This window comes from Sesamum indicum, linkage group LG8 (assembly GCF_000512975.1).
Source record: "Sesamum indicum cultivar Zhongzhi No. 13 linkage group LG8, S_indicum_v1.0, whole genome shotgun sequence".
Lineage (NCBI taxonomy): Eukaryota > Viridiplantae > Streptophyta > Magnoliopsida > Lamiales > Pedaliaceae > Sesamum > Sesamum indicum.
Window position 1 is genome coordinate 13,397,562 of NC_026152.1, and position 13,236 is coordinate 13,410,797.

At 34.1% G+C, this 13,236-nt stretch overlaps 2 protein-coding genes across 5 annotated transcripts; both read left to right on the forward strand.

The window, feature by feature from the left end:
* Positions 679 to 7,575, forward strand: LOC105168476 (aspartokinase 2, chloroplastic). Of its 2 annotated transcripts, XM_011088574.2 has the most exons (14): positions 679 to 1,214; positions 1,314 to 1,396; positions 1,486 to 1,526; positions 2,128 to 2,282; positions 2,579 to 2,728; positions 2,844 to 2,939; positions 3,021 to 3,137; positions 3,900 to 4,019; positions 4,102 to 4,194; positions 4,287 to 4,403; positions 4,856 to 4,972; positions 5,054 to 5,116; positions 5,216 to 5,384; positions 7,177 to 7,575. In XM_011088574.2, exons 1-13 carry the CDS (start codon positions 804 to 806, stop codon positions 5,363 to 5,365), a joined length of 1,713 nt encoding a protein of 570 aa, XP_011086876.1. In that variant the 5' UTR covers positions 679 to 803; the 3' UTR covers positions 5,366 to 5,384; positions 7,177 to 7,575. The 2 variants fall into 2 exon arrangements, with proteins under 2 accessions (XP_011086876.1, XP_011086875.1); XM_011088573.2 differs by lacking the exon at positions 7,177 to 7,575 and having other exon boundaries at positions 5,216 to 5,528.
* LOC105168477 lies at positions 8,853 to 11,121 on the forward strand. 3 transcript variants are annotated; one of them, XM_011088576.2, is made up of 7 exons: positions 8,853 to 9,145; positions 9,259 to 9,376; positions 9,440 to 9,483; positions 9,620 to 9,730; positions 10,259 to 10,351; positions 10,464 to 10,570; positions 10,664 to 11,121. In XM_011088576.2, exons 1-7 carry the CDS (start codon positions 9,054 to 9,056, stop codon positions 10,798 to 10,800), a joined length of 702 nt encoding a protein of 233 aa, XP_011086878.1. In that variant the 5' UTR covers positions 8,853 to 9,053; the 3' UTR covers positions 10,801 to 11,121. The 3 variants fall into 3 exon arrangements, with proteins under 3 accessions (XP_011086878.1, XP_011086877.1, XP_011086879.1); XM_011088575.2 differs by having other exon boundaries at positions 10,661 to 11,120; XM_011088577.2 differs by lacking the exon at positions 9,620 to 9,730 and having other exon boundaries at positions 10,661 to 11,121.

Here is a 13,236-nt window from a genome sequence, read left to right on the forward strand (position 1 = left end):
TCCACAAACGACACCAAGTTAATTTCGCAAAGAAACGATACCAATTAAATTTGTACTATAGGAGCGTGTTTCACTCGCTTAAACTAAAGCTTCACACAAGTTTCCCTCCCTTTATTTAATGATTTATGCTATTTAGGGTAGATAAGAAAAATTACTACTTTATCCTCATTATGTGGTTGAAAATCATTAATTAAGGTTATTTCAGTAACTTGAAGTACCATATCGATTTGATAAGTTTGATATTAAACCTTCTTCTTTATAAATATTCTGCTTGTTTTATTTAATGTGATTTATTTCCTATATCATATATTTATCCATTATATCTATATATAATTTTATAAATTATTACTTAAAAATGCATGCATACATATATATACATAAATATATATAATTATATATTTTCTATATAATATTATAAAATAGTCGTGTTGAAACCACATTATATTCTGCCTCTATATCTTCAATTCTTTTTGGTAATATGTAGAGTTTGACCAGAAAATTGCCAATCTCGGCTATTTGTATTGAGAAATTCTAATTCAAAACTTGTTTAGTTGAATTTAAATTAATTATATATTAAATATGATATAGCGTACAATTCAAAAAATTGTACCAATAACATAGTATAATATATATATATATATATATATATTATACTTATTTATCACTGATTGGGTTCGATTAACTTAACCTTGTTTGGTTCGAATTTTACTGTACTGTAACCCCGGCAACACAGTTTGATCGATTCGGCACCTTCACAATTTGATCTGATTTTTGGAAACTTTTCTTCTATTATCTGAGGAAATATGTCAGTTGCGGTTGACACATGCAATTCAAGAATTTTGTGTGTTAGATGTAGCAATGAATTTAACGAAAATCTTCAGTTTTCGCGCTTCCAGTTCAATTTCCGCAACCGCCACCAATTTGTCGATTTCGGCTCCCGTCGTCGACTTTTCGCCGCCGTTGATCGGAGAAAGTCCCGATTTTTCACGATCTGCAGCAGGAAAGATGCAGATGTTGCTGCATTTGAGGAAGCGAATTTTTCCAGTGAGAAAAATGTCGATGAGGAGTTAACGTGCGTGATGAAGTTCGGCGGTTCCTCGGTGGCGTCGGCGGAGAGGATGAGAGAGGTGGTTCGTCTCATCCTTAGCTTTCCCGAGGAAAGGCCGATTGTTGTTCTCTCTGCCATGGGCAAAACTACGAATAATCTCCTTCGCGTATGTAATCATGCAAAATCACTTTATTGGTTGGTCTAGATTATGTGAGAAGTAGCTTTTACAATTTTTGGTTTAAGTGGTTTAATGGTTGAATTTTAGGCAGGAGAGAAGGCTGTGAGCTGCGGACACAGTAGTGTGTCGGAAATTGAGGAGCTGGCCTTTATAAAAGAACTGCATCTTAGGTGATTGTCAGTTTCCTTGTGTCTGCAAGATGTTATGCTTACTATAATAATTGGCTGCTAATGGGAGATACAATGATTGCATGTTTCAGGACGGTAAAGGAGCTTGGACTAGATGATTCTGTGATTTCTGGTGAGAATTGATTGTGGTTCTTGATGTTACTTTTCCTTCACTAAAATTAATGTATATTAGAGGATGACACAGAAGATTTTGTATTGTCATTTCAGCTTCTTATTTTGGTGTGGAACAAAAGATGGATCGGTTAAGGTTGATAATTGCTGGAACCCATGATAAGTCCATTATATGGTTACCTATCTTTCACACTGAGGTCGAAAGCTTGATTAAATTGTCATTCAGATAGATGATTTTCCTGTGAGTTGCTCAAGAACTTTGCTGTTCTTTATGGTGTTGCAACTCTTTCACAGCAAAAGATTAGGTTGCTTTTGGCTTCCAGAACTGCCAAGTTATTTTCTAAAATGGCCTTGCATCATATAACACCATATTAGTGTGAAAAGAAATTCAATGATGCTTTGTTTCTTTCTGAGAATTCATAGAATCACCTTGCAGCATTTTGGAAATTTATGAGAATCAATATCATAAAAATACGCATGGGACAGATCTACTGAAGAATTAAACTTTTTGGCATCTCAATAACAGCCTATTCAGACATCTACCTAAATACTTGTGCTACTCCTGTCTGTTTTTTGCGTAATATTTCATGTACCTTTTTCAGGGCATGTGGAAGAACTCGAGTTGCTTTTGAATGGAATTGCTAGATTGAAGGAGCTGACGTTACGTACGCAAGACAAACTTGTGTCATTTGGAGAGTGCATGTCTACGAGAATATTTGCTGCTTATCTGAACAAAATTGGCACTAAAGCACGGCAAGTATGTTCACTCTCTTACTTTGTCCATGTTCTTGAACTATCCACCAATCCAACCCCAGAATGCCCAGAAACTTTTGAATCTTGTTTCTGTTACAATGTCATGCACTGGAGAATACTTCAACCAATATGAATTTTTGGTTCATGCCTTCATAAAAGACGTGCTTGAAGTTGGTTGCAGGTGTTCATCTAACTCAAATTGTTGAGAATGTATAAAGTGAAAACTAAAGGTTTTACGCATCCTATTCGATGTTGGTCAATAGTATTCATCGAACTTACATTGGCCCGCCTGCACTGCAGTATGATGCATTTGACATTGGATTTGTCACAACGGATGATTTCACAAATGCAGAAATTCTGGAAGCAACTTATCCTGCTGTTGCCAGTAAATTATACAGTGACTGGACCAACGATCATGCAATTCCAATAGTTACTGGCTTCCTTGGAAAGGTCCATCACCTAATTAACTGTTGCGCATCTTTTTTCGTTCCGGGAAGTTGTTTGAAAAAGTAATCTTATAACTCTGACCACAAAAATTTTATAATGTCTAGCATTTCATCTGCAGGGATGTAAATCTGGGGATATCACCACTTTGGGCAGAGGCGGCAGTGACTTGACAGCTACCACTATTGGGAGAGCTTTGGGTTTAAAAGAGATTCAGGTGAGCTTAAATGTAAGGACAGCCTTATGGTAACTGATGGGATGATAAAAGTATTTTTCAGCATTGCTCAAATTCTTACAGGTGTGGAAGGATGTCGACGGTGTTCTGACCTGTGATCCCACCATTCATCCAGGTGCAAAACCTGTGCCTTATTTGACATTTGAAGAGGCAACAGAGCTAGCTTACTTTGGAGCTCAGGTTATATTACAGTTTCTTGCTTATCTTTTGTTTTGGCCTTTATGCACCGAACTTCCTGCTGGTATTACTGTTGCCACTATCAGGTACTAGTGAAAACAGAAACTGCGTGATTAAGTTCAATTCATGATCTTAAAAACTGCATATATAGTTGTCCTAAGCAACATCTCAAAATATGCTATGTCCAGTGCCTATCCAAAAGTATACTCACCTTTCGTAGGCTGTGGCAGCTATGACTGTTATTAAAGCTGTAACATGGTTGAATCCATAGCTTCCCAAACCATTGGTTTTCACCAAGACAGACTTGGCAGTAATAGTTGGCTGATAAGTTCCGTTATGTCAAGTAATATAATAAAAGAAATTTTAAAAATAAATATGCTTCGTGCGGTGTATAAACCCCAAAAAATCAGTTCTTGCTTGTTGAGTTTGTCTTTCTTTTCAGTTGATATGCATGGTAGAGGGTAGGCGCATGTTTCGTCATGGTAATTGTACTCTCTCTGGTTAGGGCGGAATCATTTTTTCATGCTCTTGACTCCCCGAAATTCAATTCTTCTTAATTTTTATGTTGATCTCTTAAAATTGTATTCAGTTAAACTATGTTGAGATAACCAGACAGGGAAAAAAATGAACTTAAAGATGTGGAGTGAGGTTCTGCTACTGTAGTCAAGGTTGCAAGTTGTTTAAAAGGGCAACCAGAAAAAAACATGATTCCCTACATTTTTCATAACAGGTTAGTATATTGAGTACACAGACTGTTTTCTACAGGTATTGCACCCACTATCCATGCGGCCAGCTATGGATGCTAGTATTCCAGTTAGGGTCAAGAACTCTTACAATCCTAAAGCCCCTGGTACCCTCATCACTAGAAATAGAGACATGACCAAGGTTTGCATTCTGAAGATATGACTCACAATTTTTAGATGGAAGAGCTCAAAGTATTGACAGTTTAATGCCAAATAATGCACAGGCTCTGCTCACCAGTATAGTTCTTAAGCAGAATATCACCATGCTGGATATAGTTAGTACCCGGATGTTGGGCCAGTTTGGCTTCCTTGCTAAGGTGAAAATTAATCTTTATTTATCGACTATATCTTTTGTCCTTCACATAGAACCTACCTATGTGACAAAATATTCAATCTTCTTGTTTGTCAGGTATTTTCAATATTCGAAGATCTGGGTATATCTGTGGATGTTGTTGCAACAAGTGAAGTTAGTATCTCTCTAACGCTCGATCCATCAAAAATTTGGAGCAGAGAACTAATTAAGCAGGCAAGCAAACTATCTGTATTCAGCTGAAGCACAGAGAAAACTTTGCTAGTCAAGTTTTTTTCAAGTGCAGTATTAGGACCACAATTGGATGGATAGTTCTTTCCTGAAAAATTATTTTTGGAGAAAACTTAAAATAAAAATTAAATTTAGATAAATGGGAAATGATTTTAAGATATATTTCTGGATGGTTGTCGTTTAGCAGAAACACATCATGATGGCAACTATACGATTTTTAAGGTTTATAGAGGTGGGAGAGAACAGCTCCTTCAAAATTTTGGGGTTGGATTGAGGTGGCCGTCCAATCACAGGCCTCATTGTCAAATGTGATTCTGATGCAAAAATATTACCTACATTATAATAGTTTCAGTTCCTTGTGGCCTGCTATTTCCATGATCTTCTATTTTTCCCCTTTCGAGAACAACTCCTACTCATACGCAGTTGGCAATGAGCAGGAACTTGACCACGTGATTGAAGAGCTAGGAAAAATTGCTGTTGTAAAACTTCTGCCGCACCGATCAATTATCTCCCTCATTGGAAACATCCAGTATTCTTCCCTGATACTAGAAAAGGTTTTCCTTTGATTTTAATCATCCATTTCTTCAGTTCAAAACTTCTCTGGTTTCCTATACAAATTGACCTGTAATTGTCAGGCCTTCAGCGTTTTCGGGAGAATTAATGTGAACGTCCAGATGATCTCTCAAGGAGCTTCCAAGGTTCTCTAACCACAGATTCATGCATACGCACAAACAGTTGAATCACCATTGTTTTATGGTTTCTAACAAATTAACGATGACGATATGCTGTTTTTGCAGGTTAACATGTCGCTTATAGTAAATGATAGTGAAGCAGAACAGTGCATTAAAGCCCTTCACAATGCCTTCTTTGAGAGCGGTGAAGTCTCGGAGAAGGACTTGGATGCTGCACTCAACAATGGCAATGTTGAATCTGTTCCAGCAAATTGAGCATAACCAACTTTATTCTGTAAGCAGTGTTTTACTATGTTGTGCAGAAATTTCGGTGTTGGGATCCCATATAATTGGACTACCACTGAGTCGAGTTTTTTTTTCAAGAAGCTACACATAATTTATATATTAAATATTAATCAATAGTTTAATTCCTTTTTAATCATAAGTAATAGGGTAAATTACGTTAAATTTACCTGAAGTTTGATACAATTACAAATATCTTCAAATTATTTGAGAAATTATCGAGACCCATCTAATAATAATGTTTGTCCAAAAATTGAGGCATTCCGTTAGATTCTTTTAGGGTTTCATCCAAATTTTGTATTAAATTATCCAAAATGTCTTTTTGGACCTTGAATTATAATTTTACATATTTTTAAATTTTTTTGTACATATATATGTGTGTTTTGATAAAAACATCCATTCATCATCAGTTTATACATTAATTTATAATAACATACATTTTTTTTTATATTTTTTATAATTTTAAAAAATTAAAATTTTAGCAAGGATAAAGTTCACATTTTTACTTTACTGTCTAAGGGTCGTAGAAATATGTTAGCAATATTGATAATTGTTCAAATAATCAAAAGATATTCAAAATTCTATCAACTTTTAGGAGAGTTCGATCTAATTTATCCTAAGTAATAAAGTACAATGAGAACCGTATTTTATATAAATGATATGGAGCTGAAAATTGTATTTATTTTAAAGTAACTATCATAATACTAGTAATGTAAGCTCCCCGTGATATCGCTATATAAGTAAACTGTGAATTATTGAGATTTTTCTTTTTTAGTTTACTTTTATCGTTGTAAGAGGTATTAATAGTGAAGCGAAGAACAAAAATATTAAATGCTTATTTTTTATAAGTATTTCTAAATATAAAAATAAGTTAATAGTATATCACTATTGATGGGTCTATCACGTAAATCTAGACAAACAATAAGAGCATAACAGTCAATTTCGATATAGGGTAATTCCACTATATTTTTATGCATTGTACCTCATCTTAGTAGGCTCATTTCTCCCTATTAATATTCCCTCTCAATTATTTAGCAAACCAAAAATACGAAGTTGAGCACCTAAAAATACAATGAAGCATATAAATGTAATAGTGTATATTTTTTTATATAATTCTAAAAAAATACAATGAATTATACTGATAAGTTTGTGACAGTGTTGGAACCCTTTGATTGAAATCTGGTGCCAGATTCAAAATTTAGGAAAAAATATAAGTAATTCTTGTGATGCTGTATAAATTATTATCTTATATAAAAAATTAGCAATTTACTTTCCAAAAAATGAAACCTCCTACTAACCTCAATGAAGTGTAGAGATTAGCAGGGCGCATAACAACTCTTAGTTGATTCATTTCTCAATCAATAGAACAAAGCTTGTCGTTCTTCAACGCCCTAAGAAAAACTAAAAACTTCGTTTGTGATGAAGAATGCCAATAGGCGATTCAAAATCTGAAACCATACTTAGCAAATTGCCTTTACTCACCAACCGACACCCGGCAGGCCCTTATACCTCTACTTGGCAACAAGCCAACAAAACCCCTCAAAAATCATATTGGCACCTTATATGTTCTCTTGATGGGGGATAAACATAGTTGGACATTTCCCAACTGTAGTAGGACAGTGTAAATTCCTCCTTGTGGTGATAGATTATTTCAGCAAGTGGGTGGAGGCGGAGCATTTAGCCCGAATCACTAAAAATGAAGTTATAAAATTCTTATAGAAAAATATCATTTGCAAGTATGGCTTACCTCGTGTTATTATTCTAACAACGATCATCAATTTCAGGATTGGAAGATTGAAGATTGGTGTGCCGAGCAAGGCGTCCAAAAACGCTTCTCGTCCGTCGCTTACCTCAAGCTAACCTAACCGAATACTGGTTCAAGAGATCAAAGCAAAGCTATCACAAGCAGGCATACAGTAGATAGACGCATTGCCTAGAGTGTTGTGGTCATACAAAGACTACTCTTCGTTCCACTATTGGGAAAACTCCCTTCAATTTGGTATACGGATCAGAAGCAATCACCCGACTAAGGCTGAGCTAGAAACCTTCATAATCCAACTTTATGAGTGGGAGAACAATGACAGCTTGCTACGAGGTAACTTAGACTTAATAGATGAAGTACAAGAAGATGCACATGCTCGTATAAAGAGATATAAACAAAGAATGGTCAATGCTTACAATCATCGAGTTAGGAAAAGAGAATTCCAGGTGGGAGACTTAGTACACCAACGAGTCGGCGCTCTGGGACCGATAGGGAAATTAGCCCCCAATTAGGAAGGACCCTACAAAATCACCCGGATCATCAAATTTGGGGCGTATGAACTGAAAAACATAGATGGCAAAAAGCTTTATCAACCATGGAATGCTTGTAACCTCAGGAAGTTTTACTCCTAAAACTTCTTTACTTACAAATTGATTATTAAATGTAAAGCACCTCTTTCTTAATAAAAATGCAGCCTTTGTTTTTCTTCTCATGATGCTTGCACTCCTAGAGTAGGGGGAAAGTGATGATGCCTTCTAAATTTATTGGGCCAAGCACACAAATTAGGTGTACTAATCCAGCCAACTAAAAGCCCAATTAGCCCATCAGCAAGACGGATAAGGGATCATCAACAAGAAAGAAAGGCCCACAAGCTTACGTGTCTTTACTGAACTGACAGGCTTAAGAAATGAGTCCATTTCAGTCGGATACCTCATCATACAGCTTGGAGGACACGTTATATAGCTTATCAACAATTTTGTACACATCACCTAAAATATCTTAAAGTAGTTCCAGGTAAATAGGTATACACCAACTAGAAAATCCACAAATAACTAACTCTCAAATTTGTAGGTGGATTTGGTAGATTTTAGTCCAGATGAAGTATCTCAGCCAATACTTACTTAAATCACCAACGTTTTGTTGCGGATGACAACTAACTCAAAGAGTCTTCCAGTGGCGTACGACACCAACAATTGACCCCGTATCCAACTCTGTATGAGCCTATAAATAGAGGTCTTATGTATGTTCTTGGGGACACGATTCAACATCACATCTATTCTCAAACTCTTACTTTCTTGCACCACACACTCTCGGTTTTTAAGCTATTTTAAGCTTATATTTGGCGCTCCACAAATATTTATCACTCTCACATCATACTTCAACATTATTTCCACTTTATTTCAAAATTCTCTTTTATTTCTTCTTTAATTGATTACTAATTTAAGCATCGAAGTGATAAGCTCTATTTTGCCGGGCTAGTCCTTTTAAAATCTTCAAATTTTTTTGAAAATCCTTAAACCCTTGTAATGTGGCTAAATTTCTGATATACATCATTAATAATAATTTATGTTACTTTTTTTTATTGATTTATATATTTTAAATTTTAAAAAATATTTATTATATGCATAAAGCTCGACATGACACGACTTCTAGTAATTTAAAAAATAATACCATGCATTACAACTATGAGGAAATTTTTATTGTGTACTCTTGCACACACCAAAAAGCCCAAAAGAAGAAGATGGTGATGATGATGATGATGATGTTTTAATCTTGTTGTTGGTATCATCACAATGGGATTTGCGCCTCTGCTTTGGATTTTGCTTCGACTGCTCAACAACTGCATTTTCTGTGATTCAACTACTGAGAAGCTGTAACTCTGTTTTCCAATCAGCGAAAATGGTGGAGAGGTTTTTTTACAAGCGCCAGCCAAATTTCCAGCTCCCCGAACCACCCCACCCGATCACCCTTCTATCTGGCCCGCCTTCTTGGTAACAATCTCCAACCAAAAGATTTTACTCTTTTATTTTTATTTATTTATTTGATTTCAGTTTTCTGTTGATTAATCCGAATTCTGAAGTTTGATTTTTCTCATTTTCTGCAGCGGCAAAACCTCACTGCTGTTCCAGTTCGCATTGAACTCCGCAGCGGAGAGCAATGGCGCCGTGGTTATCCTGTGCAACCGGCGCAGGCTAGAAACCTGCCCTCCTTTCCTCTCTCAGGTATTCCAGTTTTTCTTTTTCTTTCCTTTTCTATTTGGGTTTTTTCTTAACTAATTATTCCAGGGTGTTGATCCCTCTTCCGAGTTATTCCAACGAATTCAAATGAAGTAAGTAAAAAATGCCCTTTATCTCTGTTCCTTAGTAAAATTCTTTTTCTTTTTGTACACGAAGGATTTGGTTGTTGTTGGTGAAACTGAATTTGTGTCGATTAGTAGTTACAATTTGTGTTACATTTGTTTAAAGGTATGTGGATGATGATGAAGGGATCAAGAACTATTTTGCTGCATTCCACTTGCATGATACATTTCCTGTTTCAGTTATTATCGATGATTTTGCTGATTTCTTTAATGAAAGGTAAAACTTTTCTCTGCCCAGTTTAGTTTGATATGTCCTCATTACGTGGTTGTAGCTGTTTTTTTGTGTATTCTGTTGTTAGGTGTTGGCATCTCTGATGTGTGTGATGTTTTAGAGATAAGGAAGTTGGCCAAAGATTTACTTTGTCTGGTTCAATTCTTTAGTTGTTTCTCTTTGTTTTTGAAAGATATAGAGAGAGAGAAATAGAGACAAGTGTGTACGTGTTGGGAGTCATTTATGTGTTTCGTTTTGTATTTTGTATTATTGTGAGATAAATAAAGATACGTTCAGACATAATCAACTTTGTGTTTTGTAAACATATAGACAAACTATTAAGATATTCTTTGTTGTCTTTCGGATAGCGGAAAATTGAAACAAAACTTGATCAAATTTGGTTATTTTCTCTGGATTTTCAGATACTAGTAATATCTACATATTATCTGGTGTAATGTCTCCAAATTCTGGTTTCAGTCCTCCAGTATTGATACTTGAGAAACATAATAAGCTCCTTGATTTGGTTTCTTAAAGGACTTGCCAAGAGAGGTACAACAACCCTCGAGGAAGAGACTTGGCAATGGTTCGAGTCTTGGCACTTTGTCGTAATGCCATTGATCACTTTAAGTGAGCGAAGTTTCTATTAACATCTAGTTCTTTACCATATTCTTTGGCATTGTTACGAATTGTGGTGCACCCTAAAATTCAGTTATTTGAGTGAAACTTTCTACCATGACAGTAAAAGAGGTGCTTGTGAACTTCTATTCTCAGACACTCACAAAGGTGACTCCCTGAGACTGCTCTATATCTACAGGAGATGGGTGTCCTGCATTTACACAATTCAAAGTAAGTCGGCAAGTTTGAGGTGCAGCTTAGCAATAACCAAATCCCTTCCCAGGGTAGTTTCCATCTGATATTTTCTTGATTTTGTTGTAGAAGGTGATGGTGTGGGATCATTCATTCTGAAGAAAAGCTATTCGGATACTGCAAACACAAAGAGAACGAGGTCTGCCAGGTACTCCGTTGCACTTCAGAATCTGGTACTTGAGGATCTTCTTGAAGAAGTAGAATGTTAAACTAAAATCCAAATTACTCCTTTTTTATTGATCAAATTAGATTTTGTGTGAAGAGGATACTGTTATATCTCACTTATCTCCAAATGTAGTCACCAAGTGTATATATATCGAAGTAGTTTTAGTGTTTGTTTGTTTAACTTCACCAGAGTTGGTGGCTGAAACTAGGACCAAGAGCTCATCTCATACTTGCAACATCCATGTCTGATTGATAATCTTGATTATAGGCTTTGTGTTATTGTTGAAACTAAATGTGAGTTATACCTTAGTACCTTACCCTCCTCAACTATTAAGCTCACACTTTAACCCCTCTCTTCACCACCCATTATAATATGAAGTGCAATTTGTTTGGAGATAGTTGAACTATTTGGGATTGGGAATTTTGCCATTGTCTCCCATTTATATAATGCATATGGGCATGTAGCTTAGAACCAACATTCTTTCTCTGTATTCATTTCTATAAAAAGGCTCTGATAATCATTTTTTCCCCTCTACCAACTATCTATATATGGACATAATTTCCTTGTTAAGCCTAATCTAATAATTATAGGTTTATTCAAAACTCTGTGGTCTTCATCTCTTCATCTTCTTGCCCTTGATGTAATTCTTCCTCCATCAATTATAAATTTCAATTATTACTCCATATTAAATATCTGTAATTAATCAACAACTACGGTAATCCGATCCATATCAAATCATGATTCAAATCCAAGGATGAGAGTCTTCAATCTTTTCAAGTTGCATATTTCAAATTTCTATTCAAAGGATTTTAAATACTTTAATTTTAATTTTAAACTATATGTTATTAAATATTAATAAATTTTAAATTCTTTTTATATGGTGTCCTTTCTCAGAATTCTTCCCTCATATTCGAATCCATCATTACAGATGTTGGCTCAGTTTTAACAGCATTAATGCTACATCTTGTGGATGTTCTGTCTGCTTTAAATTTTGGCATAAAATGCTTTTCTCCAAAGAACAACTCGAAATGCAATTCAAAGGTATCAGATGCTTACTGCTTTATTCTCTTCTTAAATAAATATATATTAAAGAAAAGCAATATTGTATCTTGGATGCTACATCTTAATTTTAGCATTCATATTATTTTTTATTTCATTCGAATTGATTAATTCAATTTTGAGAGAAGAAATTAAGAAAAAAAATTCAAATAACTACAGATTAGAATAAGTTGAAGTCCATCACTATTTAATAAAATATAGTTTAAATTTAGAGTCGGATAATTCAAAATTCTTTAAACTTAAAATTAATTCAAATAAATTCAAAAGATTTATAATTAGGAATTTGAAATAATGAAATAAACCGGGAGGAAAACAATTTCTAATCTGTCATAAATTTTTATAGATGTAAATGGTCGACACGTCAAATCTGCTAAAACGATTTTATAATTTTAAAATAGTAAAAAAGTAAATAAATTTTTAAATGTAATTTCAAAAAATAACACCATGCAATAATTTTCTTAATTGATGTATATTTAAAGTTAAAACATTTTAGTATTTTAGATTAGTTATTATTTTATTTTCTTTCTGTTTCATTTGATTAAATAAATTCAACAAAATTTAAGTTACACATAATTATCGAGTGTGCTTCAATTACTAATATACAAGTCGCATTGCAGCTTGCAGAATAGAGTTGGAGTCATTCTTTGATATCTTTGATGTTGCGACCTATAACATAGGTTTCCTATTGCTTACAAGATTTTCGAAAATAATCCCATAATTTTAAAGACTTCTCACTTTCAGTCCTCTTACCAATTTTGTTAAAAATTTGACAGAAAAAAAATTACGTGTCTATCACGTGGTTCTGAAAAAATAACAGCGACCTAACTTGTACATGATTTGCAGGATTTCCTAATGAGAGTTGGCAAGAAGATTGAAAATGTATTAGGCATAAATTGTGATGGTCTTTTGGTGTGTTGTGATATGTTTGTACTAAAATACCCTTCTTAATTCATATGAAAATAACTACATATTTTACATCATTTTTTCAAAGGGAAGTTATCAATTTATGTTTAATTTAATAATTTCACTTAACATTTTTCTTACATCATAAGATTTTTTATTTTTTTTTTTACTTCTTACAATTGCTTCAAATCTTTTGAAATTTTAATGTGTCCTTTTTCTTGCATCCCATTCATAATTATAATCATACAACCTAGAAAATTAATATTTTTCTAAAAAAAAAACTGAATTTAATTAATAGTTACTTTATCATAGATATATTATTATAACTAGAGACAAAAATACTAATATTTCTTTTAATAATTTGCACATACATCGACTATGCCTGACTACCATTCTAATAAACTTATTCAAAATTTGAAGTACTTTCTAATACTACTCAAATATATCCCTACAGTATAACAATACTTCAGGAGTTAAATCGTTTTTAACCCCTAAAGTATAATTATATTTGCATTCA

What these genes read in the sequence shown, in the direction of transcription:
- LOC105168476 (XM_011088574.2), top strand. Translation starts at nt 804, where the DNA reads ATGTCAGTTGCGGTTGACACATGCAATTCAAGAATTTTGTGTGTTAGA. An exon ending in TTGGCACTAAAGCACGGCAA is followed by an intron (nt 2,283 to 2,578) that starts GTATGTTCACTC and finishes CCTGCACTGCAG; the next exon opens with TATGATGCATTTGACATTGG. An exon ending in TAGCTTACTTTGGAGCTCAG is followed by an intron (nt 3,138 to 3,899) that starts GTTATATTACAG and finishes TGTTTTCTACAG; the next exon opens with GTATTGCACCCACTATCCAT.
- LOC105168477 (XM_011088575.2), top strand. Translation starts at nt 9,054, where the DNA reads ATGGTGGAGAGGTTTTTTTACAAGCGCCAGCCAAATTTCCAGCTCCCC. An exon ending in GCCCTCCTTTCCTCTCTCAG is followed by an intron (nt 9,377 to 9,439) that starts GTATTCCAGTTT and finishes TAATTATTCCAG; the next exon opens with GGTGTTGATCCCTCTTCCGA. An exon ending in AATGCCATTGATCACTTTAA is followed by an intron (nt 10,352 to 10,463) that starts GTGAGCGAAGTT and finishes CTACCATGACAG; the next exon opens with TAAAAGAGGTGCTTGTGAAC.